Raw genomic sequence first — 26,767 nt, 5'->3', positions numbered from 1 at the left:
ATGCATAAACGACTCACATGTTCATCCCCGCATACATCTTCCCGAGACAGGAGAATTAACTGACTATAAAAGTCCTGTTTCCACCCTTGCCGAACTAGGCTGGTATTATGGAGTTACATTTTGGCTGGACTAACGAGTCTATGCATAGTACAATCAAAATCGCGCAACGAAATCGAAATCCGGTCAGTAAACTGTCGTGTAGAATTCGGGCGATTAAAGGATTTGCAAAGCATGTACATCGCCAACTTGTTGTCAACAAAAAATTCCAAATCTTTTCATGTTTTTAATCAAGGTGCTCACGCAATTTGATGCACTTCACGATGTATGACCCGTTTTATAGCACTATAGAACTTGATTATCGATCGGATCGTCTTGACTGGGCGCCGCCATTTTTTTTTATACAAATGCAAGTGATACCAGAATGTACAAAAACCTCACACGATCACCCGACAAGAGCATGTCCTTACGGACCAGAATGTATAATGACACACGATCACCCGACAAGAACATGTCCTTACGGAGCCGAATGTACAAAAGCCACACACGATCACCCGACAAGAGCATGTCCTTACGGACCAGAATGTATAATAGACACACGATCACCCGACAAGAGCATGTCCTTACGGAGCCGAATGTACAAAAGCCACACACGATCACCCCACAAGAGCATGTCCTTACGGACCAGAATGTATAATAGACACACGATCACCCGACAAGAGCATGTCCTTACGGAGCCGAATGTACAAAAGCCACACACGATCACCCCACAAGAGCATGTCCTTACGGACCAGAATGTATAATAGACACACGATCACCCGACAAGAGCATGTCCTTACGGACCAGAATGTATAATAGACACACGATCACCCGACAAGAGCATGTCCTTACGGACCAGAATGTATAATAGACACACGATCACCCGACAAGAGCATGTCCTTACGGACCAGAATGTATAATAGACACACGATCACCCGACAAGAGCATGTCCTTACGGACCAGAATGTATAATAGACACACGATCACCCGACAAGAACATGTCCTTACGGAGCCGAATGTACAAAAGCCACACACGATCACCCGACAAGAGCATTTCCTTACGGACCAGAATGTATAATAGACACACGATCACCCGACAAGAACATGTCCTTACGGAGCCGAATGTACAAAAGCCACACACGATCACCCCACAAGAGCATTTCCTTACGGACCAGAATGTATAATAGACACACGATCACCCGACAAGAGCATGTCCTTACGGACCAGAATGTATAATAGACACACGATCACCCGACAAGAGCATGTCCTTACGGACCAGAATGTATAATAGACACACGATCACCCGACAAGAGCATGTCCTTACGGACCAGAATGTATAATAGACACACGATCACCCGACAAGAGCATGTCGACTTACGGACCAGAATGTATAATAGACACACGATCACCCGACAAGAGCATGTCCTTACGGAGCCGAATGTACAAAAGCCACACACGATCACCCCACAAGAGCATTTCCTTACGGACCAGAATGTCTCTCTCTCTCTCTCTCTCTCTCTCTCTCTCTCTCTCTCTCTCTCTCTCTCTCATACACACACACACACACACACACACACACACACACACACACACACACACACACACAAACAAAAGCGCTACAGCAACCGTGTCAACACCAATCTGCATGCTGATCACCCATTGGAACTGCTTAAACGGTAAACCGTTTAATTAACTGTAAAACTGCTTATGCTTTTCAGAAATGGGCCTGATCATTTTCTTAATGATATGCAATGGTTCTTATGCATGATGCGCCTCGCCACGCAACACCTCACTGTACCTATCAACACTGTCGTGAAACTGATTCAAGTGCATTCGCATTGTTAAGACTTCATTTCTGTGATGACAGAGCGAGTTATAACATTTAACTTGATATATGAGCTGAGTTACTTTGAGCCACATGATAATAAAATTGTGTGAGAAATGTTTTTTGTTTGTTTGCGTGATTATTACATGATGTTACGTCACCGCCTAGGTCTGTTCTCACGCCTAAGGTAATATGTTACTCGGATGACAGAACACTAATGGACGTTTATTTTTATATTTGTGACCTTTTCCATAGAAGACGACTCTCACGACAACAAAGTGCTATCTCATGCTGTTGTGTACTTACGTGCAAGTGCAGTTTGGTTAAACCCTAGAGACAGGTATAGAAATTTCATCATTCTACACTCATAAATGTCGAAAACACCTACACTATGACGTTTGGCAATGACAGTTAAACGGCTTTGAATGAAAAGTTTTGTAATCCATACTATTTATTGAACAAGACTTGGAATAATGGTAGCACGTGCTGGATTCGTGTTTCGAGTACCCTGGAACCATTCCATTCAAGTAACTTCACGCTAGATGTATCATCAAAGACAGTTTTAGCTATGGGCAAGGAAGGAATATCATTTGCACTTAGTCCTTGCAATAGAACGTGATTTACATGTGTTACAATAAATCTTTGGCAGCGCCACACACCTTTACAGCAGTCATCACTACCTTATGTTCCGTAGAAATAGATTTATCGATAAATTACCATCCCAACAGTACTGTCTTGAAATAAGAAAAGAACTTTATATCCCTTTATTGGGTTAGGAAAGATCGATAATGGTCCCATGTTATGCCTTTAGAATTATATCACAACTCTATGTTTACATTTCTTCTTGGGTTGAAGTAGAGCTATGGGGTTTGCTAACACTGTAGACGTTTCCCACCAAAAGCTGAACCTGAGTTTAACGTTGCGACAAAGATAATTGCACGCATAAAGTCAAGTTCATATATAGTTTATAATGCTAGCCCACTGAGGTACCATGCCGCAGTTTAACATGAATACCCCACTCAGACACAGTATACTGACTCCGAGCCGACCAGTCCTTGTTTAAGCCCTGTAAAGCCGAGCGCCAGGCAGGGTTCCAACAAGTACCATATTTTAACGTACGGATCGAACCCCGGACCTTCCCCTCTCCGGGCGGATGCTCTACCACTAGACCACGGAGGTGGTCGAATAGATGCTAACACTATAGAGATGACCATGTGTCATTAGGGGATAGAGGAGATGCTTTGGATTTTTTAAACAAAATAAAATGTTCCCAAAACGCCTTTCGACATAAATTGACTTCTGATTTTACCAACAAATATTGTTCACGGGACATACTGGAAGGTCTGAAAATTACGTCTTTTGTTCCAAAAAAAAGAGTTTTAGCTCTTTTTATATTTTTAAGTCCCTGTTGAAAAATGCACCCCAAAACTCTGAAACGGTCTGTCTCTAAAAGTAGCAACTGACACTGGATATTGGGTATTAAGTGGGTATTTAATGCGGTTTTTTTTTATATTTATTGCGTATTTAATCTGTGACTGTCAGGCTGATTGGTACCCTGTAATATATAGTCGTGTTCAGATTAATGGAAATAACAAAAGACTAAATGCAATAATTGCAATCGAAAATAATGTTCCATTATGGAACACGAACGATTTGATATTTTTAGTCCTAAGAAGGTATATTCACTACGAGGAACAACGTACTGAGAATAAGGGAGGCTGGTGTCTTTTTTTAAAGAGCTGAAAAAAGTATGCCAACACAAAGAAACATAATATATAACGGGGTTCAATGGTGGAGGTATGTAAATGGGCCCTTTCTGTGCAGCGATCACAGTGTTTGTATAAGATATATAATATGTGTAAATTCTAATAACCTGTCATCCTTTAAAGGGTTGATGTTGGAATAACCCAAGCTGCGTGTAATTCGACCTCTGTTCTCATCATCATCACATGAAGACATATTTCAGAGCCGCTAGACTCCGTGGTTCCTATTTCCCCCAGGGATCCCGACGCTGCATATTCAGGAGGGTCAGTTACTGCCATATTGAATAGTCGGTCTCGTCCATTAACATTGACTTGTCTTTGCATGTGTTTGGGATGGTGCCACTGGTGGGGTAGGATAAGCTCACGTTTTCGCGAACACTTGGTATCTTCACTATTTGAAAAAAATATTCATAAACACATGCTCATGATATAGTCGGAATCGTACAAGCGACTCTGCTTTTAGCATATATTTCTTATGATTATGGAAGAAGTTTGTCGCTTTTAAATTTCAACGAAAGGCTTATTTCACATATTGAATAAAAAATAACAAGGTACACGCACATTACAAATATTCAAAATGATTAAAAAATACTAAACTTGTCTTTTGCTATGAAATATATCAACACTGGTGGATAAACAAATTGTGTCAAAAGACACACAAGTAAGTTTCTTTTATCACCCAATTTTATTCATCTATTTTTTATTTCGAAAACAGTAATAAGCAGTGTCTTGAGTGTAAAAAGGTACAGCTAGCCAGCTTCGACAGCAAAGAGACGAGTGATGTAATTTGATTGTGACGTCATGGTAACGATGACGTCTGCATTTTAATGAAATCTCCTGGGAGATATCGCTTGATCTCTCCCAAACAAAATCTCCCGGGGAAGCAGGTTGTGGAGCATAATAGTATATACATTTAGATTTCATTTTCGGAAAATACATCTCGAATGTTTAGAGTGTTATAACCGAATATGGGCAAAATCAGCACGAAATTATTTTTGTTATATTTGATTGTCTGAATATTTTTTATGCACATTCCCTAGTTGTTTAATAGGCAAGAATGCTTTGGAAAAAGAGGTCATAATCAATGTTCTTTCTATGGTCGAATCGTGGCGTTCCAGCATGTCAACAACGAAACGTATGGCTTGCTTATAAACGTGGGCCCTATTTCATTAGAGGCTGACAACATGGGTTTCTAGGTTACTATAACAGGGGGTAGTCCTATAGACAACATATACTGGCTAAGGACAGATAACATTTTCTATTAAACTGCTCGCAGACGCGGAAATAATGGTGAGATAAAACCACTACATGTCAACACAAGCTGCGCGGAATGGGGTGAATATTTCCAGGGCACTATATGATAATCGCGTCGTCACGTCCGACCTTGTGTTTCGTTCAACGAGTGCGCTGTGCTGAATGTATTCTTCCGCGCACGATTCCAAACAGTGCGGAGTTAACGGGAGGACAAATACCCGGTCGTATTTCGGCCAGTGGACAATGGGCGGGTCAAACTGTGGCGTTAGGCTGCCGACACCTCCATAAGCAATGAGATCTTTATTGTATGGACAAAATTGTGTGGGTTTTAAGTGATGTCTGGGACACCGATAAGCTGTGGAAGAATTCCTATCATTTTGTGGCGACCCGAATATCAGCGAATCTGTAATATGAGGTCCATGTCATTGTTGGGTTGCATGGCGTTACGCTGTCTATTCAGGCCAGACTCATGAGCGACGGACAACTCTGTTTGTAATGCTTAATATCTAAATCATGGATGTCTACTGAAAGATGGGGAGAAGCTTAATCGTTACAAAGATATGGCTTAGTCGGCAAATTCTGACCATCTCTCATTGTCCTAATATTTAAGATAGACCTGCAATGAGCGTTGCGTTGAGGTCGGTTTGTGGAACAAGGCTCGTCCCCGATGAATGCTCTTATGCAAATATTCCAAAGAGCGTTAAAGATAGTTTGATCGGGGTTACAGCATTCAAGGCCCTAGTAAAGCTTTCAAAATTTTTAAAGGTAGGCATGATTTTAAAATTTGAGGCATCAGTGACCAAGTTGATCTCACATGCAATTCCCTAAACTTTTGACTTGTACATTTGTTGCATATGTTCCCGTGTTTTTTCAGATGACTTGCCTCTGCATGTGTTTGTAACGGGTGGAGCAGAATATGCTCACATTTTCGTGAACATTTTGTATCATCACTTCAGCATGATTTAGTCGAAATCGTACAATGGAATCTTCTTTCACCAGAGATGTCTTATGAAAAGAGATTTATCGCATTTATTTAATTTATATCATCAAATGTTGTTATAGGACTGCCATTTAGCCTGTTCTAGCATCCCACACCCTCATCCCAAATTTACAGCATTTCAAACATCGTAGGGGTCATGTGGTTGCAAATTCATTTATTATACCCAGTCTCCATTGAATCAATTAAAATAATAAATTACCAATCCACAGAGTCGTTGTTAGAATCTGTTGTAGGAATGTGGTGATGGTTGAACAGACATAGTCAAATTTAACAATAGCTCTTTCAATTTTCAATTTATTACATAGAAAAAAACAAACTCGGTATACTATTTTTCTCCTTAGTTTAAAGCTGTTAATGAAAGGCTGTTCATGAAGTTGTAGGTGACGTGAGGTGAAATGGGGTTTAACGTCGCGTCCAAGATTATTGCACTTATATAGCGACGTGCATGCACGCGTGTGCGTGGCTGCTTGTACTAGTCCGGACCGATGCCGATTTATAGTGCTAGCCCACTGAGATACCATGTGGTAGTTTTTCATGCATACCCCACTCAGACACAGTATACTGACTCCGAGCCGACCAGTCCTTGTTTTAGCCCCTTAATGCCGAACGCCAGGCAAGGTAACAACAAGTACCATCTTTTAACGTCTTTTGGTATGACGCGGCCGGGGATCGAACCCCGGACCTTCCGCACTCCGGGCGGACGCTCTACCACTAGACAAATAAGGCGGTCATGAAGTTGTAGCTCCACTGAAGGGCTGTGCGCTGTGACCGCCAGCAGTAACAACAATAACACCTATTACGATGATGATGTGCAACCCTGCTTTGTGTAGATCACGTTGTCTGTTATGGAATGTGTTCTTTTGTATGGAAATACGTAATAGTCTCCGTCACACTCGGGAACTGTTGAATATATAGATATGACACTGGGATTCTATCGTGTGAGATTTCAATATGACTGACATGTGATTCATCTGTTGAGATGTTCAAAGGAATTATCAAGATGCCTCGAGAATGTAACATTGAGAGTTGTTTATAGACCTGTAGTCACCAAGGGTAGTGTGATGGCGGCGGCGATATACAGTTTCGGTGATGTCAAGATGAAACAACTGAACTCCATAGCGCCCCTGCCCCGTGTTATTGATTGTAAAACTCATTTAGAGGGGGCTGGCGGGGTAGCCTAGTGGTTAATGTGTTCACTCGTCAGGCAGAAGATCCGGGTTCGATTCCCCATCTGGGTTGGATGTGTGGCCCATTTCTGGTGCCCCCTGCCGTCATATTGCTGGAATATTGCTCAAAGCGGCATAAAAACCATATTAACCATTTAAATTTCAAAGGGATGGGGATTTTTGTTGCATGCAGGATATGTTTAGGTAACTGCATCAAAACATGCCATTTTGTATTCTGTGGAAGGTGAAGCCGAACAATGTAATTATTTTCACATATTTTTTAGCACATCCAGTTATCGTCAAACGAATAATTGTATTCCTGTAAAGCCAGAGGTTAAATTTTTCATGGAAAAGATATTAGTTTTCAAAAAGAATACATTCCCCACGTTGACTTCCTGCTACGTGACATTTAACACCCTCGGACACGGGTTTGGTGGATTACGGTCTTGTTTGATCGATAACACGCATTTCCTAGGAGTTGACAGATGACAAAGAAGACAAAAGTTTATGGATTACTTCTTTATGATGCTGTAATAGCGACGGTGTATAAGAACACTAATTTGTGAAACATTATAAGGCGGAGAATTGCAATTTTCGAAGATTTCAAAGAAAATGTTCGGTATGATTAACGAATATATAGGTTTCATTCTTTGTTCCAAATATTCAGGGGGCACGGGTGGCCCAGTCGTCTAAGGCGCCGCGATTCGCTTTGCAGAGTTACGTCCCTTGGGCACAAAAGAAACCTATGATTGCGGGTTCGAATCCCGGTTCGCCCCGATTATGTTTCTAGTTTTGTCAGCACCATACCCGTGCTCGTGGGTTTCACCGAAGTGGTAAACGTCTGAGACCTGCATCACTTCGGGCTTTCCTCCCACATTAAACTGACACGCCGTGATGTAACTGGAATACACAACTCACTCACTCACTCCAAATATTAAAAAATATCATTAAACTTCCAGTAAAAAGTACTGAAAATATATATGTCACCCACATCGATTGAGTACTGAAGCTAATGCTTCATCAATGACTTTGAATACATGAAATCTGTTGTGGCCCAATTGACGTATGTCTATGACAATGACGACAACCGACGTTTAACGGATAACCGAGCATAATACAGACGTACCCACCCTGTAGCAACAACACGTTAACTCTCACCATCACCACTGAAAGGACCAACCTTTTTGACTGTGAGCAAACTCACTGACCTGTGTAGGCTCTTGGCTCAGCTACACCCAACATCCACGTTATTAATACAAATCATCGCCAAATACCCTGAAAATATGTTAATGTCATGATATGGATAATGTACGCGTTGACCATAAATGATATGTATTGATTCCTTCGTATCACTATGCTGATTCATATGGAACGTGTGTTTTATCCAGGGGTGGGGTGGTGGAGTTGGGGTTGAGAGGAATGTTGCATGAGAGTGGTGGGACCAACTGCATGCCTTTGAGTTCAGCAGCACCTGGTGCCGACCGTGACACTGCAATAAATGGCAATAATATATAATAATAAAACAAATCCAGGTCCAGTCGGCTTGTTCCGTTACCTACATATATATCACCTCGGGCAGGGAGCCGTGACATTGCTGATGTCAATGTTCAGCGCATACCGACCAATCCCTCCGCGTATAGTTCGTACAAAGAAGATTTTTACAAAAGCTTTTTAAATGGTTTATGAAAATATGGCATACAATTTCATATCGAGCAACATTCAAAAAGGGTCACGATTCTAATGTGTGATGTGGTCGTCACTTGAACAAGAAAAACTATTCAATTTCGTTCCAATGTTGAATCTCCCAAAGCTTGCCGAGATGAACTATGAGACTGAGTGAGTGAGTATGGTTTTACGCCGCTTTTTGTAGCAATATTCCAGCAATATCACGGCGGGGGACTCCAGAAATGGGCTTCACACAGTGTACCCATGTCGGGAATCGAACCCGGGTCTTCGGCGTGTCGAGCGAGAGCTTTAACCACTAGGCTACCCGACCGCCTCTATGAGACTGAGGTTAGCCGAGTACTTGCAACGCACATCGATGACTTAAACCATAAATGCACACCTAGCCGTGTCTCTGGCATACTGTATTATGTTAAATCATGCAATACAAGAATACAGTATTCTGATTAGTCCGCCAGCGGTATTAACAACGATTTCGTTAGACAAAAGTTTAACTGCTTAACGCAATACTGCCACTGAAATTTGTTACGAAATGCCCGTTGTGATTTCTGGATAATTAGAAAAGCGTGCGCAAAACTGCCGCGCAAAATTGGATTGGACCAAACATTACAAACGTTATCAAAACGTTACAAGGCTGAAATCACAGTCGTCGAAACACTGCAAACTTAACGTCCAAACAGCAACTATCAATACATCACTATCGAATACCCATTTTCCATAGTTTCACTTTTAGCCGACATCAAACATGGGTGTATACTTTCTTTTGCGCGGCAGTATATTTTGAACTGAAAATCCGAAAAACGACTTAAAAAAGACTTTTGTGTTTGTATTTTATTTGAAAACTGTAACATCATGTGGTTACGTGTGTTGTTGTTTTTCTAAAAATATTTTTATTTCAATTCAGTAGACATATATGTAACACTGGTACATAAGGTATATACATCAAGCAATTAATATGATCTTAAAACATGATCAGATATGGGTAAGTACATCTATTGATTGACTGAGAAATTATAATAAGTAGGCTGATAATTCCTTCCATTTTCTATCGAATCTCCTAACACTACTATTTTTCATTGCGATGATTTTTTCTATGTTACATACATCTTTCAATATTTTTATGAAAAAAGGGAAGCATAATGGAGTTTTCTTCGTGCTTGACTGGTGAACGTATTTTTTTGCAAGCAGAATTATGTGTTTGAACAGGTAGTTGTTTTTGTTGTAGCAAAATAACTTATCCAGAATGGTAATATGAATATCATATGCAAGTTTCGAGTTTAGGTACGTTTCAATTTCTAACCAAAATTCCTTTATAAAAACACATTCTACATACACATGGTATAAGTTTTCAGATTCAGAGAGACAAAATGAGCATATATCATCATCTATTAACTTCATTTTCAAAGCATCCTTTTTGGTATATCGAGCTCTATTTATGATTCTGTACTGGAAATCTGTTAGTTTAACATCATTGGTTCACAATCTACAATTAGAGAAAACATTATTCCATAAAATGCTTTGATTAAGTTCATTTTCCCATTTATCACACATCAGAGAAAAGTTAGTTGTAGCTATAAGTTTATCATAAAATATTCTGGAGCCCTTTGTTCTTATCAACAAGTCTCTCAAAATGTTATTTATGTATAAGTTAGCTGTGAAAGAAGATCTGCCATTTATTGCTTTTTTCCATGATTTAGCGATATTTAGCATTACCCTGGTGTAGTCAAGTATAGTACCTTTAATTTGAAATTGGTTTTGTAATTCTTCAAATGTTAAAAATCTGTTGGTGCTTCATAAATCTTTAAACTATGAATACTCTTATTAAACCAATGTTTTAGAATGAAATTATTTTTACGTGTGTTGTGTCTGTGGAGGGTTGAAACGGCGTCGTGCACAACAGGACCACACCTTGCAGGCGTCATTATAAACTCACCTGGGCGGACAGCTTAATAATGTTCACAAAGTAAAATACGCAGGACGATTTCATCCCCTCTTAACGATGTGATTCTAGAATAGCTTGGAGACAATTATACCCAAGGGAAAGAACTTGGATTAAATGAGATTGTCCTTGGATCCTAAATATACAGCCTACTGACACGACTAGACTCAACAGAAGCCAATAATATCATCACTTTCTAATTCAGCAAAGAATTATGTTTTATGTTAAAATAGAATGACTATCAGTCTCTTGTATGTTCACACGACCGACTGCACATGAAATGAACAGGTATCCTCAAAGCATCACATAAGCTTCTTCCCCTAATATTCTAATCTCAGACACGTCTTGCTCCTATTCATGAGCAGCAGGTGTGTTTCGTTTCTAAGATGGATATTTGTTGGAGAATCTTCCACAGCCGTTATTGTTAAAGAACTCCTATTTCAGTTCGTTCAAACACGGGCTATATCTTAAGGGCGTGGCCAGATCGTGCTTATGATTGAAGGGTGGTTCTGAGAGCTGATGGGGACGGGTGGGCTAGGATTGGGGGTTGTCCGCACGGGGGGAACAGGCTCAGAAGCGATGGAGAACCAGTAGGAGTGTAGTGGATGTCAGGTAGAGCGGGATAGTAAACGTTGGAGAACGTCATTTATTCCTTTAGGGAATGTGTCAAGCTACGGGTATTTTGGCGCGCCCATACAGGTGCTTGGCGTGCTGATAATGTGAACGACGTGTAGTCACATGGCATGCAGATACGGGTAGATGGCGTGTAAATGCGGGTGCGTTTTTCTTCAGTTGGTTGGTATTTCAGCTGGCTCCTAACGAATAATGTTAACAATTTGTTTTTTAATCCATAGCATTTACACAGTTTTGCATACAAAAAATGCATTCAAAGAAATAAAATATGACAGTTTGACCAAAGCTTTTTGAAATACAGTAAAGTACGTTTATAACGAACGCGCTTACAACGAACTGACCGATATAACGAACTTATGTATGTCCCGACCATTTGTTGTATAAATGCTGTATATATGCCTATAACGAACTACGGTTATTACGAACTAAAATTAGTGGTCCCTTTGAGTTCGTTATAACCGTAGTTTAGTATAATCTCAATTGCAAATGATGGTGGATGTATACTTTAACTCATAGAATACAGTAAGCTCCTTCTGTATAAAATGGAATGTTAGTGGATAGTTATTATTTTTAATGTTGAAAATGATTCGTTTTGACACAATAATGATAACTTAAGTGATGCAGGGCACTCGCCGAACCTCTGTCCCACAGTTCGGCATTGCATGCGGAGAAATCAACATTGGTGTTGCATTCTCTAGTTTAACTAATTCACGTGGCTATTAAATCACTTATCACAACCGTGGCCCTTATTGAACGTTGCTCGATATAAAATTGTATACCATATTTCCATTAACCAGTTTTTATCAGAATCGGCCGATATTTGTACGAACTATATGCGGAGGGATCGGTCGGAATGCGGTTTACAGTGAACAGGCAATGTCGCTGTTCCACTGCCGCTCGAGGGGTTATGTTATAACGGAACAAACCGAGTGGACCTGAATTCGCTTCAGGGTTTAAATAAACCAAATATTGCCACACACGACTTATTCATCTTGACTGCTTGGGTACATTCAACGCAAAAACGATTATCGTTCTAAGCTATTTATTTCAATCGTTGATTACACTGTAGAGCGGTGGGTAGCTTAATGCGTGAACCATTCGCTCGTCATGCCGAAGACCCGGGTTTGATTCCCCAATGGGTACAGTATGTGAAGCTCATTTTTTTATGTCCCCTGCCGTGATATTGCTGGAATATTGCAAAAGGCGGCGTAAAACCATACTCACTTATTCACATGTAAGATATTAAGTATATCAACGGGGGGGGGGGGGGGGGGAGACACAGCATCGGATATCAACATTCGGATACTAATTCCAAATACTCCTACTCGCTAACAGGCTCCCAATTACAGTTATTCTATGTTGGATGGTTGGTTGGCTTATTGTTTAACGTCAAACTCAGCAATGTTCCAGCTATATGACGGCGGTCTGTTAATAATTGAGTCGTCTGGACCAGACAATTCGGTGATTAATATCATGAGCATCGATCCACGCAATTGGGATTGATGACATGCATCAACCAAGTCAACGACGCTGACCACCCGATCCCGTTATTCGCCTTTTACAGCAAGCATAGGTTCCTGAAGACCTATTCTACCCCGGATCTTCACGAGCCAGTTATTCTATGTTAAAGGGGAATATATGGAAGGATTTCTCGTCAACATATTCAATGAACACCCCATATGCATTGACTTGATTGTTAGCTCCTTCGTGAAAACATTGCAGTCTGAAACAAAAAATATTGTGCATGACACAGCACAGTTGCAGTGGGTAGTTATCGTAGAATGACAAAAGCATACATATTAAAATAGAATGAGGAAAAATTAGCACTTCAATAGATATTTGGAAGGAGAGTTATTGTATCCACGAATATACAGTTCAAATAAAACCAAAACTGCGTATTGATACAATCTGAATGATGAGTGGGCTGGTTTTTAACGCCGCTTTGAACAGTGTTCCGGTTATGTCACGAAGTGTAAGTTTAGTGTGGGAGGAAAACCCGAAGAGATGCTGAGCCGCTTTCCATAAAGCGAACATTGCGCTGAGGTGATCGTCACTCCCATACTTTAACGTAGACTTACGACTGTCCTAACGCTACGACCGCGTTATGGAGCGGGGCCCCGGCGTCACACGTGTACCATATGGTGAAACCATCGAGCACGGGTATACTGACAAACCTAGAAATATAATCACGTCGAACCGGGATTCGAACCCACGATTACAGTTTTTGTCAAAGGGACGTAACTCTGCCCAACGGATTGAGGCGCCTCAGGCGACTGGGCCACCCGTGAACCTAATTCGTAATACATGTGTTATGCAGTCGAGACACACCCAAGATAACAGTGCAAACAGTTCAATGTAAATTGAGATGTTAATCTGCCTGTTTATTTCTACCCAATTGTTACCTACTCAAGTGGAAAGAAAAACCAGCAGCACACCTAGTATATTCAAAACAGTCATTAACTCTTGGGGCTCTTCCGCGATACTGGGTGCTACTCGTAGCGAAACGCCTAGCTTTGAAAAGTTATGGTCCTAAAACATGTGTTTGTGTGTTGAATATGTCCTCATAAATAACTAACATGGGAGAAAACTGGCAGAATAAACAAGGCAACAGCCACGTCAGTGAATGGGTGGTACATGTCAACCGCACCTTCTGTTCTCATACCAGCCCTATAATTGCTCCTTGACATATTTTGCCGGTGACATGATGCATGTTATGTCATCCTGTGCCGTTCTTGGTAATTACTGTCTATATCAACATGTAAGCATTAAAACGCATTTTTTTATAGCTTACTTTAGAAGGGTAAAACACCCTCCACAAGACTGTATGACAAGAGAGATGACTTCAACTTTCCAACAGTCAACTTTCCCTTTATGTCGAGCAACATTCCTGCATTTCCTGCGGTTGAACAATTGACTTTCCTTTGCATGTGTTTGCGACTGGTGTCGTCGTTGGGGCAGGATACGCTCACCTGTTTGCGAACACCTGGTATCATCTCTTTTGGATAGATTCATCAACATATGATCATGACATGGTCGGAATGGACCATCGACTCTGCTTTTAGCAGACATTTTTTTTATGAATTTGGAAAGGGATTTGTCGCTTATATATACAACACTTTCAACTGGAAGAACTATTGTAATACTACAGTACAATAACGGATATCTGGCGAACCTTTTAAATTCATGTCATACGTTCACAGCAGGTGTATATAGAGTTCTTATGAATAAGTACATTTAATAAGGTTTTATGGACATACTTCTAAGGCATTCAGACACGTTGGCTAAACCAAGTCTCTAGAAGTATAATAAAGCATAATAACAACGATACATATCTTATAGTATAGTCAGTCAGCCGTTTGTATACCACCAATACTACAGCGCTCCCACAATTGTGATGAGTCAAAAAACGATGTGCTCCAATGATGAATTATAATGAAATATTTCTAGGACTATTTCCCATGCCGTTTGTATGTAGACATCAAGTGTATATCAGGGCAATTGTGTTGAAAGATCTCATTTTCACAATATCCCAATTTGCTTTCTGACAACCTCGCGGTATAGTAGCCTCATTGACTGTCCAGATTGTCACACACGCTAAAGGAGAACATGGATGGTTGTTGTTTGTGTACGATGTACCTGGGTTCTCTTAGGTGAATCTTATAATGTATTAATTCTTTGAAACAGATGCGATGATTTCAAAAGAGCTGTATGGGTATATAACCTCCCGGCGATGACATGTTGATTTAATCGTGACCTCTCAGCATCTGTATTCATCTCGGATGATGATGCGCTATTTTGCACTAAAACATATACAGTTTCGAGCCGGTGTTGATAATAAACAGTGCCTTGACCTGGCTTGCAAGTGGGATACTTACTTAATAAATGACAACGTATTAAGCTACGTATTTAGTGACACAAGAATAGTCCCAGTGTACGCTTCCCATGAGATTCTAGTCATAGTGGAGACCCCTAGTGGCCCCGGGGCAGGAGCTTATTGGACGTGGGTGAGGCCATCTGTTAGTATATTTGCTAGGCAAATATTATAAAAGACCTAGGTTTGAAACTATCAATATTTAGAAAATATTATTCTTGGTTTTCTTAATAGGGTTATTTATTTTTATAAGTTTTAAAAGTTTATGTTAAGTAGAATTCCAAACATCAAGACCAGAGAATATTTGTCTCGAAACAAAGATAAAATGGTGATGGAAATCGTATGAATGGATACGTATAATGTATAAAGTATAATGTATAATACATAATGTACAACGTGAATGCATGTTATAAGAAAATATTCATAAGAATGCTTAATAATTACAGCAAATTCTTTAAAGTGTCGTCGGAGATTTTTAAACGCAACAAAATACAATCAAGGATATATCGGAAGATGTATACGTAGAAATATTCCTTTCCGTAAGGTTGAACAATCTTATATTACCAGTACAATTTATCCAAACAATTTAACCGAAACGTAAGTTCAACTGACAGCGCCCATCCTAAAAAACCGTTAAGTACTCCTGGGAGTGATTAAATCAAACAACACACAAAGTGCAATGTCAACATTTGAAAAGCTGAAAAGAAGTAGACAAATTCAGCAATACAAATTATACGAAATGCAGAACAAACATGATTTATATACAAAACGCCACCACACCTTAAACCCTCGTCGACACGGGTATGGAATAACTTCCTATTGAGCGGAGCATGAACTGAAGACACCGTTATTCATAACGCCTCCTGGTGTACATGTAGTGTATGCTTGATCGTATGCATGACATCATAACTGACACTGACGAACGTGCACTCTCATAGATACCGTCTCTGTAATTGTGTGTTGTGTTAGTGTATAGTGACGACCACTTGCGCAATAGTCTATAGACGGTACCTCATACCTGATAAATGTTAAACTGAAAAATCAGTAAAGGATAACGGGATAACAGCACTATGTAAGTGTATTTGATAGATATATAAATAGAAGAGTAGATAGATTAGTTGATAGATAGATACTATTAGAAAGATGATGATCAAAAAGTGACAATTGTTTACTCGTAGCCCTTGTAGTAAGTATTCATATCGAGTTATCAGTAGCGGACGACCAATCTGAGTGCTGAGACAGTAACGTTACTTCACCTCAATGATATATTTAGTTAAAGGAGTTCAAGGACTGATAGATCGATGACAGATCGATATAGATAATACATAAATTAGACGGAGAGAAAGATTGACAGATTTGATTGTTGATATGAATTAGTGAGTGTTATATTTTACCGTTATATCGGCAGCGTTTCAGCCATATTGTGACGAGTGGTTCAGATTAACTATTCGGACTCTTGCTATATCTTCATCAATTACATCTTTCTTATATATTTTCCTAAGCTCGATATTGAATACATGGGCCTCTTATAGCCATACAGATTCATGTTTTGACACCACGGACCACTTTTGTTATTCGTGTCCGCCTTTACCGGACACACCAGTGTCAATAATACCGCGATTAAGTGGCCTAGTTGTTAAATTGCATACAAATCGGCTATTTACAGTGATATAAGAGAACTTTCCCCGTACAGTTGATAGATTCAATATTTAACTTAAGACTTCCATTTTCATAACAGGTAGAGTCCACACGAACAGAACGATATTATGGGCTGAGTGGCTTGCATACGTGTCTCCATTATATGACTGTTAACTTTCTCGCGCCCAACCGCATGGCAGCTTGGGTTGTTCACTCCCCAGGGAGCTGAGAATGAAAATCGCTGGCACACTGACCGGGGAAATAATGTCACGCTTTGACCACGCTTTGGGACTATAAATATGCACATTATTATTATTATTATTATTATTTTTATATTATTATTATTATTATTATTATGATGATGATGATGATGATGATGAAGCAAACGGGTTAAAGTCAATGCGAAACACACCTGTAAAATAAATAATTATGCATGCGCAGGATAGACTTGAATGGAATATTGCTGAATGCGGCGTAAAACAACAAACAACAAACAAATATTAGTTGACATGATAGATTATCCCTTACAGACACTAGCGTTCTAGGTAAACTCTTGTGGTAAGGTGTAACCGTGAACAATTATTTTTGTAACATTTTTTCCCCCCAACTCCCCCCCCCCCCCCCCCTCATACTTTTGCCAAATGATACTTGAAAAAATATAACGGTCAGTTTTTAATTCCCCATGGACAGTAGTGATTGATATCATGAGCATTGATGCACGCAATTGGGATACGATGGAAACCTTTTATCGCCAACATATACCAGTCATTAATTAATGTTCAAATTTATACATTTTGATATATATATATATGTTGGCGATAAAAGCCTGTTGTTTGCCTCCTGTGTGTTCTTTTCTGCGTGTCTTAATTTTTTCTTTGAAGCAGGTTACGGTTCCGCCGAAAGAGGAAGGTCTCATACGATAACAATGCTCTTAGCGATTACAGAAAAAAAATGCCTTAATGAAATTTTGTTTGGTAATAGCCGTTTATTCGATAATACCCGATACCGCTCTAGTATCTAAATTACTTTTTTACCACATTTTATGTTACAGATCGAAAATTTAGTGGAGGCTGCAGAAGGAAAGATATAGCCCGTGTTAGAGCGTTGCATCAGACGAGGCTTAAAGACAGCAGACGAGGTAGGTGTGACCAGCTGGTTTTCGTAGCCATTGCTTCTGTGGCGACATGTTTGTTTGTTTGTTTGTTTGTTGTTTAACGCCGCATTCGGCAAATTTAATATTCCAGCTATATGACAGCGGTCTGTAATAATCGCGTGTGGGCCAGACAATCCAGTGATTTCCATTGCATGTGCATTTTATCCCCTTAATGCCGAGCGCCATACAGGGTAACAACAAGTACCATCTTTTAACGTCTTTTGGTATGACGCGGTCGGGGGTCGAACCCCGGACCTTCCGCTCTCCGGGCGCCATAATAAGGATAACGCCATTTGTTTTTGCCACTCGGAAACCACGCGATCCGTGAAGATCCGGGGTAAAAAAGGTCTTCAGCAACCTGTGCTTGCCGTAAAAGGTGACTATGCTTGTCGTAAGAGGCGATTAACGGGATCGGGTGGTCAGGCTCGCTGACTTGGTTCATGCATGTCATCGTATCCCAATTGCGTAGATCGATGCTCATTCTATCAATCATTGGATTATCTGGTCCAGACTCGATGAGATTATGATAGGACCATGGTCAAAGAATACAGCGTTAAATGTGAAAATGATTTGTACGATTCACGATGACAAAGTATACATGTATTAAAGTCCTGTGCAATAAAACGTTTAAGTTTTAGTTTTAAATCAAACCTTTTAACTGTAAAGTCACGAACATTTTATTGACATATGAATATTCCATTTCTGGCTTAACATTTGGAATTAAATATACCCGTTAATGAAAACAGAAGTGTGCCAAATTATTCTGAAAAAGTTGTATTCATATAAGAGCGACAAAAACCTTTTTAATATCATATTACATCTCAGCTAACGGTAGAGTTCGTTGTACAATTCTGAATTGTCCTAAAGTGCAGTTCACATGACTTGAAAGTACTTGATCATGATATGACGCTGAGTTGATTGTATAAGAAACACATACAACATGCAAGTGACGTTATACATGCTCGTCAGCAACAGTCATTTGACGTAAGTGAAGCAGTTGAACAAAGTTGCCCCACAATAGCGACGAGTACATGAATGGCACAGTCTCATGCAACGCTTATTCTCGCTTATTGTGACAACGGGGAGAGCGGAGTGGCTCCTCCCGATACCGTTAGACACACCCTGCAAGGTTACGATTGGTTGGCGGCAATAATAACTGTCCTGCGTCATAATTCTTTTCTCTTCTACAATAAAAGACCAAAATAACAGCTATATAAGCTTCGGTGGGAAATGGCAGCCAATTCACTCATACTTAGACAGTAACTATGATCACATGAACATTAGTTTTCCAAGCGGCGTACATGCTGGTTCATGTGAGCGCTCGTGCTGGTTCATGAAGCGCACGCCATTACACTGTAGGAAGTTTGGACTTGGAGTATTACAAGGAGATATTACCTGACAGTGTGTTTCTATACTATTTCAGAAATTTCGATGAATCTGTGGATTATACTGGCCATCACTTGGATAAGCATTTCCGTCGTGATAGGTGAATATTCAATTATTTTTGTGAAAACATTTCATTGAAAATTAAATTTCAATAAAATAAATTCTTAAAGTTTGATTTTCATCTGCTTTCTTATATAAATTTTTGTTAAATTTAAATACATGATCATCTAATTACATATTATAAAACTATCTTTTTAAAAACGATGAATTGTTTTAATAATAATGTATTTTATATTTTCTTCATTCTTTTTTATTTATTTTCGAATAATAATTTAACTTAATTTAGTTTTATTTGATTTTTAAATTTATGTTTTTAGCTGACCCCAAGTGGTTCGTCCACGATTCTCCCCTTGATGGGGGGGATAATGAAGATCTATTCTCCAGTGAACAGCTGCTTCCAGTTCAACTGAAGACACACAAAAATCCAAAACCTGCCGTTCCTCATATTACACCAAAAAAACAAGATCAGTCACATGGTAAGCATTTTGAAAACCTCACCCAGATATTTGTTAACTTGATATTGGGCACAGTAGGAGTGACGACGTGCCCTCACGCCTACATAAATATTTGCTTATCTGCGGTAAGACTTGCGAAATGTAATGCTAAGCAATCGAAGCTCTCGTAAAATGTAAAATATCATAAAGTTCGGATATGACCGGATACCTTTTACAGCTATCATTTACGATAATTAATCTGTGACTTGCATCGTTAGACATATCGTTATCTTTCACCTTAACAATTTATTTCACAGATAAAAAAGTCAGCAAGGGTGCAGATAAACCGAAACCAAAACCCGTGGTCAAACAAGAGGCGAATGAAATAGAGTCAGAGAATCTGATTCTGGTTCACAAAAAACCCACACACGCAACAGGCAGAAAACCATTGCAGGTTGTTGATGATCGGAAAAAGGTTGAAGTTAAAACTATCAAGACCGACACAAAACCTGTACGCAGTCCGCAAATCCTTGACGAGGGTAAGATGTCAGCATGAATTCAATATTTCTAGATCCAATTCAAATACAAGGATATGTAATGATTATCTCACCACAGAACTTAACGCTTGCCTTCTACCAACGGTATGCAATATATTTCAGTTTGATGTAACAGGCTTTGGTTGGTTTTAAATACTGATGCAACTCATGCACTTAAATGCAATGTTTAAATATTACAGAAGAACCGTGTGATCCGGAGAAGGACATCGACTGCCTCTTGGAGACGGAGGACCTCATCCTCGTTAGCAACAAGAAGGTAAAGCCGGCTGAAGCAAAGAGGCTGAATCAGCAGGCAATCAAACACGACTTGGTGGAGACAATGAAGATAAAAGGTGGGCACAAAGTAGTTTTGGTTTGGTTTAGTTTGTTCTTTTACGCCGCACTCAGCAATATTCCAGCTGTATGACGGCGGTCTGTAAGTAATCGAGTCTGGACCAAACGATCCAGTGATTTACAGCATGAACATCGATCCACGCAATTGGGACCGATTACATGCATCAACCAAGTCAGCGAGCCTGACCACCCGATCCCGTTAGTCGCCTCTTACGACAAGCAGAGTCGCCTTGTGTGGCATAAAGTAGTGAATATACTGACGGGAAGAAATCAGTGAACACATTAAATAAAATGTTTCGAATTATTAACATTGGTGTTAACTGGCAAACGATCTCTGACTTTAGTCCCCGTGCTTAAAACATATGCATTTTCCTGAGTGTTAATTCGCTCGCTTATTTCTTATATCAGTGTACATTAAGGAAGTTGTACAGACTACCTTATTCAAACGAATGGTTATGTTCTTAAGATTTTTTTCTTTGTGCTTGAAATATATTTATACTGGTCTTATATTTCAGAAGACATAAAGCCAGAAGTTAAGAAAACTGAAGAAGCTGACAAGTCGGCACTTCACAGAAGATTGCTCCAGAGAGATGGTAAGAATTGTCAGAAAAGCAATTTACATAGTCTTGAAATACGCTTATTCATAAAATCATAACATATTGACTTTCTCAGTTCACGTAGAATAATACAATAGTTTTAGCGTATTGATTCCAGAAAATTTTGATTTTAATTTGCGAGCATCAAGTACCCATCGTTAGACAGACACTGGACAATAAATACAATTGATTACATTCTGCTACAGGACTCGACCCCGAGGCTGTCGTTCGTCAGAAGCCCGCACTGCAACCTCTGTTGGAGGAGGTCGTGGAGGAAGAGGAGGATGTTCTTGCCAACGAGATCTACTCCAACGATCAACAAGCTGAAGAGATCATAAGACGCTTCAAGAGGCAGATTCAGACAGACGAGGCTATTGGGTCAGGAGGTATGTTAACACCTGACGAATGTTTGATTTTGTGTGAACCGGATTGAACTTGGTAGCTATATGAATAAACATTCTTTGAACTTACAGTTTGTAACATATGATTTTATTATCATTAATTCTTGTATGACTTTTTCATAGATAAGCAGAAACGTTTTCCATTAATGTTTAAAAACTAGATTTGTAAATATATTTATACATTTTTCTTTCTACAGATGGTGGTGGCGCTAGTTTCATGAACACGACGGATACCACAGAAAGTAAGTACCGATACTTCACAGTTAATAACATTTCATATCTGTTACATTCTACGTGTCTTACTTTTCAAGATGATAAAAAGATAGCACAAAAGTTACTTGAAAAAGAATCACATCAGTATGTGGTCTATTTTTCAGCCCCATCGTTCACGATGCCACTCAGCATAACCATGGAGCAAAAACATGACACCGGAACCCTGACACCGGAAGAAAAATCGAGCTATAAAGACATGTTCAAGACGCAGTTGGACGGCATTTTCAGCAAAATTGAGGGAACAAAAGCCGTTGTGAAGAATATTCGCCTTGACGAGTGAGTAGTGTTGCAATTTCACATTTCGGTGGTTTAAATGAATTTAATACGCGGTTTAAACAAGCAGAAGGTGAAGGTGTATCTATCGACACAGTGTTTTCATTTGCCTTTCACTGAACTGGATTATCCACTAGATCACACTCCTAGCATACGTTCATGTCAGTCAGGGTCTAGATAGATGATGATGATGATAATGATGATGATGATGATGATGAGACAGATTGTCCTAAGTGTTATTTAAGAATTGGCTTCAGCAATCTCAGCGTTTTTACCTCTTCAAACGCAAAACTATATTTGCAGTCAATTCTCATTCATAACTAAATCAACAATAAAACTTCACAAACTGCTCATTTATTCATTAAAACAAAAAGCTGGAGACAAGGATATGACATCAACGAGCGCAATAAAGCAACACAAGCACCGCCCATTCTTGTATCATCCAATCAGGAAACAGTATCTGATAGTGGGAGTGGTCCAACTATGTTAAGGTTTATGGAAACACTAATTCAAAAATAATTGCTTGGTAAGCCAATCAAATGCCCTGGAATTAATTGCAATGTATTGTTTACAGAAACAACCGTGTGACGATGGACTGGGATCTAGTGATCACTCTTACTGGGGCGCGCGGAACCACTGATACCACTCAGTCTCAGAACCTTCTGCTGAACGATTTGGTTACAATTGGTATTCCTGCGGTCAACAATATGATTATAAATGGAAGTGTTGTCTACAAAGGACTGGAAGAAGTGGTCGTTAAACCAGCAGGTACGAATTCCAAAATATATACCTTCCACCCAATATATACTCACTTCCAAAAGAAACGCTCATCTTAAAGAAGTATGAAATGTCTGAAAATCAAAAGGTAATTTGATATATATATCCAATATCTTTTCGCTTTCGGAATTTTACATTTTAGGGTTGCGTTTCTTTTGGAAGTGAGTATATTTTGTTCGAGTCTAAATTTATGATTGAAATGAATATTTAGTTATCAATAAATGGAATTTTCACATTTCGTATTTTTAATTCCTACATACGTGAATTCTTACATGTAACCATGTCTCTTTTCCAGCCGAACTTTTGTTAAAGGACACATGCCAAGCAGACAACGCTTGCCCCAGCGAGTACATATGTGTACGAAACGAAGCGTCTTTAACCTATTGCCACCACAAGTGCTACAGTTCAGGACTAATTGATGAATGTCAAAATGGAGGCGCCTGTCAAATCAACGACAACTACGAACCATATTGCCAGTAAGTATAACACGAACGGGTCAACATTATTATCTGGAAATGATGATGATGATGATGATGATGATGATGATGATGATGATGATGGGTAATAGTAATGACAAAATAGCAGTTCTTAAAGTAACATAGGGCTATGCCACGTCTTACATCGTGTTCTTTTCTCCGTGTAGATGTGGGACGGGATATTCAGGGACAAAGTGCGAGCAGGCCCCGTCGTCTCAGAGTCCATCCTACACCATAGGCCAAATCGTGGGTGCTGGAGTCGGTGCCGCCATGATGGTCATAGCAACGGCATCGTGCTGTATATACATCGCGTTCTTCAGGAAGAAGAAGGAAGAGTAAGTATAATGTCTTGAATAGTGAGTGAGTGAGTGAGTGAGTTGGCTTAAAGCCGTTCCGAACAGTATTTTGGTTATAACGGCGTGATGTGGGAGGAAAGCCAGGAAGCGATGCAGGTCTTTGGTATTTACCACTTTGGTGAATCCCGCGAGTAGGAATTTGTTGAATTAAGTAAGGTTGCTTTCTTATAATTAGTAAATGTAAAATATTAATGTTTTCGTTGTAGAGAATTTTGTAATTGGCGTTATCAACTTCTTCAGACGATGTGTGTTCGTGATTTCTTTACTTCTCAACATGGTTATCATAATACAAGAATCTCCTACTTCCTGCTTGTTGTGTGAGTAAGTGTGTATGTATTAGTATACCCATGACTTATGTGAGAACCTTTTTTTCTAGGGACATGGATTACTCTTATTTTGGTGACGATGATTCGTCGGGTCCTGGTGCCTTCAGTGACGCGGACACAGCTCTCGGAATTAGCAACTATGTAAGTATTGATTCAGGGTTTATCACTTTTAATATTCATACAAACTATTTAAGTCGAGTTATCCGGTCTTTGACACTTGCCGAGTGTCGATATAAGATGTAGAGCAGAAATGGATTCTGTCGGAATGGTAGTCTTGAGGTACAAAATCCAGATAATGGATACTATACGCATATACTTAATTGTCAATATGATTAAATAGATTTAATTTGTTCAATATAAGCACATTTGCTGTTATTTATTTTGTATTTGTTTTATTTTCAGTATATCGACCGTCCTAGTGTCAGTTTAACGCCCCTGGATATATATCATCAAACGGGAACTCATGCTTAAATCGGAAGGACGCTAGGATAACAAATTGTTACTTGCTCAATTGTAGCGATTGTCCCAATGATGCTTAGCAACCGTTGCTAGGCTACAGGAAGGACTGGCGATGGAGCTTGTTTTCTTGGTGTTTTGTGTCAAATCGAATTTCGAATCAAGGAAACCTGACGAAGTCGCGGTCCTGACTTTCTGGGGGCAGCTGTCTGAGACGATCGATGAGTGCGAGTTCCACGCTCTGCACGTTCTGCGCGTGCTGCTCGTACCGCACGTACATGCCACGAGGCATGAATGTGAACCAGTGAACTGATCTCAATACACATGGGTGCATATCCGCACGTGGGCCCTTCGGCAGCTAGAGGATGCAATACTGAAGACACGCTGTGAGACTTTGTTCTGGGTGACAGACCATACAGGTGATCTGTGTTAGTTTCCTGAGGGATTTTTTAGAAGGAGGACATATATTCCCACGGTGTAGTCGTAAACAATCACGCTTTACAGTCACGTAGTCGGGATAACAATGTCAAAGGTCACATCATCCCTCGATGTGAATCCCAAAAAATATTTGTGGTAAAAATACAAAATTAGAAGGATAGCCCTTATCATACCCATTCACAAATATACCATTGCTTTCGGTGTTTCAGTTTTTCAAAATTTCATCTTTATGTCTAATTTGTTTTTGTAACTCGATTACACTTGATCGTAAAAAGACGGAATGACATGTCATATGGAGGGATGTAGTGTCTCAAAGGCTTTAATTTATAATACTAGTGCCAGTTTTGCCAAAGTGTTGTGCTCATCACGGGTATTGTTCTTTATTGGAGGAAGCCACTGCAATGTTAGTCAAATGTCTCAAGTTGAAAAAAGAAAAATCTGTGATATTTTCTGCAGTCTTCCACATTGTTTTACACGGTGAAACTTATTCCAGTTATTATTCCGAGGGAATTAGCTTTAAATTATCCATTAAAAACTGATTATAACTAACTTATCGTATTTTTTCTCCTAAATATGTAATTCACTTTGCGATAATTGATTACCTTGGATGGAGACATTTGTCGTTAATTGTTTATTTTTCAATTCAATATTTGGTCTTCTTTCTGAGAAGTTGGGATTACATTGAAATATACATGTATTTGTTATGTTAGATATTTTAAGTTATTGAATATATGTTTGTCTTGTAAATTTGTCAAATAGATGTAAATATTGTATATACATATTGATATACCCCGGTGCAATATTCATATGTAAATAGACATCACTTTGTATACATTCACACATATGCCATGGCCATGGTGATATGATATTTATTAAATGTTATTCAGAACTTGATCTTGTGTTTACTTTGGGAACAAACGGTGCGGTTTTTGTGTGGTCAACGGTATATCCACGCACCAGAGTGACCAGGGGTCATGTTCGGACATTGTGTTCCTAGAGTACCAGAAAGCTTGGTAGTTCGGTGGTTAATGCACTCGCTGGGAAAACCGGGTTTTATTCCATTTGTATGCTTGTTTGTTGTTTAACGCCGCACTCAGCAATATTCCAGCTGTATGACGACGGTCTGATAATAATTGAGTTTGGACTAGACAATCCAGTGATTGATATCATGAGCATCGATGCACGCAAGTGGGATACGATGACATGCATCAACCAAGTCAGCAAGCTTGATCACCCAATCCCATTAAGTACCTCTAACGACAACCATAGCCGCCTGTTACGTCAAGCATGGGTTGCTGAAGACCTATTCTACCCCGGATCTTCACGGGTCGGGTTTATTCCAAAGAAGACATATAGTTTATTGGTTGCTGCAACTTTGATGTACATATCTACAACAGGTCGGGTAGCTTTGACGCATTTGAGAAGATGGTATGGTACTTGCACCCCTTAGCCGTGCCAGGATCAGGATTAGTTCAAAGCGGCGTTAAACCGAACTCACTCATGTGAAACGGCGACTGAGGTAGCCTTTCCCTTTTATCACTAAGCAGAACTCGGGAGGAACTGAACGTAATTGATAATTATTCAAAACTGTCAGTCTGATTAGATTGAACACGTCAGATCATTCTACCCAGGATACCATTCTCTGCATCCTCGCCCCAGCACAT

At 39.6% G+C, this 26,767-nt stretch overlaps 1 protein-coding gene across 1 annotated transcript in view; it reads left to right on the top strand.

Annotated features, from left to right (window-relative positions):
• The window catches only part of LOC124134691, a 40,192-nt gene extending 14,200 nt beyond the window's left edge, over positions 1 to 25,992 (top strand). Inside the window, exons 2-15 of the mRNA XM_046499708.2 lie at positions 17,860 to 17,946; positions 19,385 to 19,447; positions 19,725 to 19,883; positions 20,159 to 20,380; positions 20,578 to 20,730; positions 21,247 to 21,324; positions 21,534 to 21,713; positions 21,926 to 21,970; positions 22,106 to 22,277; positions 22,849 to 23,042; positions 23,347 to 23,527; positions 23,695 to 23,862; positions 24,260 to 24,350; positions 24,612 to 25,992. Of these exons, the coding sequence (XP_046355664.2) occupies positions 17,860 to 17,946; positions 19,385 to 19,447; positions 19,725 to 19,883; positions 20,159 to 20,380; positions 20,578 to 20,730; positions 21,247 to 21,324; positions 21,534 to 21,713; positions 21,926 to 21,970; positions 22,106 to 22,277; positions 22,849 to 23,042; positions 23,347 to 23,527; positions 23,695 to 23,862; positions 24,260 to 24,350; positions 24,612 to 24,680 (1,862 nt within the window). The 3' untranslated portion in view covers positions 24,681 to 25,992. The remainder of the gene's footprint in view (positions 1 to 17,859; positions 17,947 to 19,384; positions 19,448 to 19,724; positions 19,884 to 20,158; positions 20,381 to 20,577; positions 20,731 to 21,246; positions 21,325 to 21,533; positions 21,714 to 21,925; positions 21,971 to 22,105; positions 22,278 to 22,848; positions 23,043 to 23,346; positions 23,528 to 23,694; positions 23,863 to 24,259; positions 24,351 to 24,611) is intronic.
• The last annotated feature ends 775 nt before the right edge of the window (positions 25,993 to 26,767 follow it).

This window comes from Haliotis rufescens, unplaced genomic scaffold (assembly GCF_023055435.1).
Source record: "Haliotis rufescens isolate VD_foot unplaced genomic scaffold, xgHalRufe1.0.p SCAF_4, whole genome shotgun sequence".
Lineage (NCBI taxonomy): Eukaryota > Metazoa > Mollusca > Gastropoda > Lepetellida > Haliotidae > Haliotis > Haliotis rufescens.
Note: the sequence above shows the minus strand (reverse complement) of the source record. Positions and strands in the feature narration are given on the sequence as shown.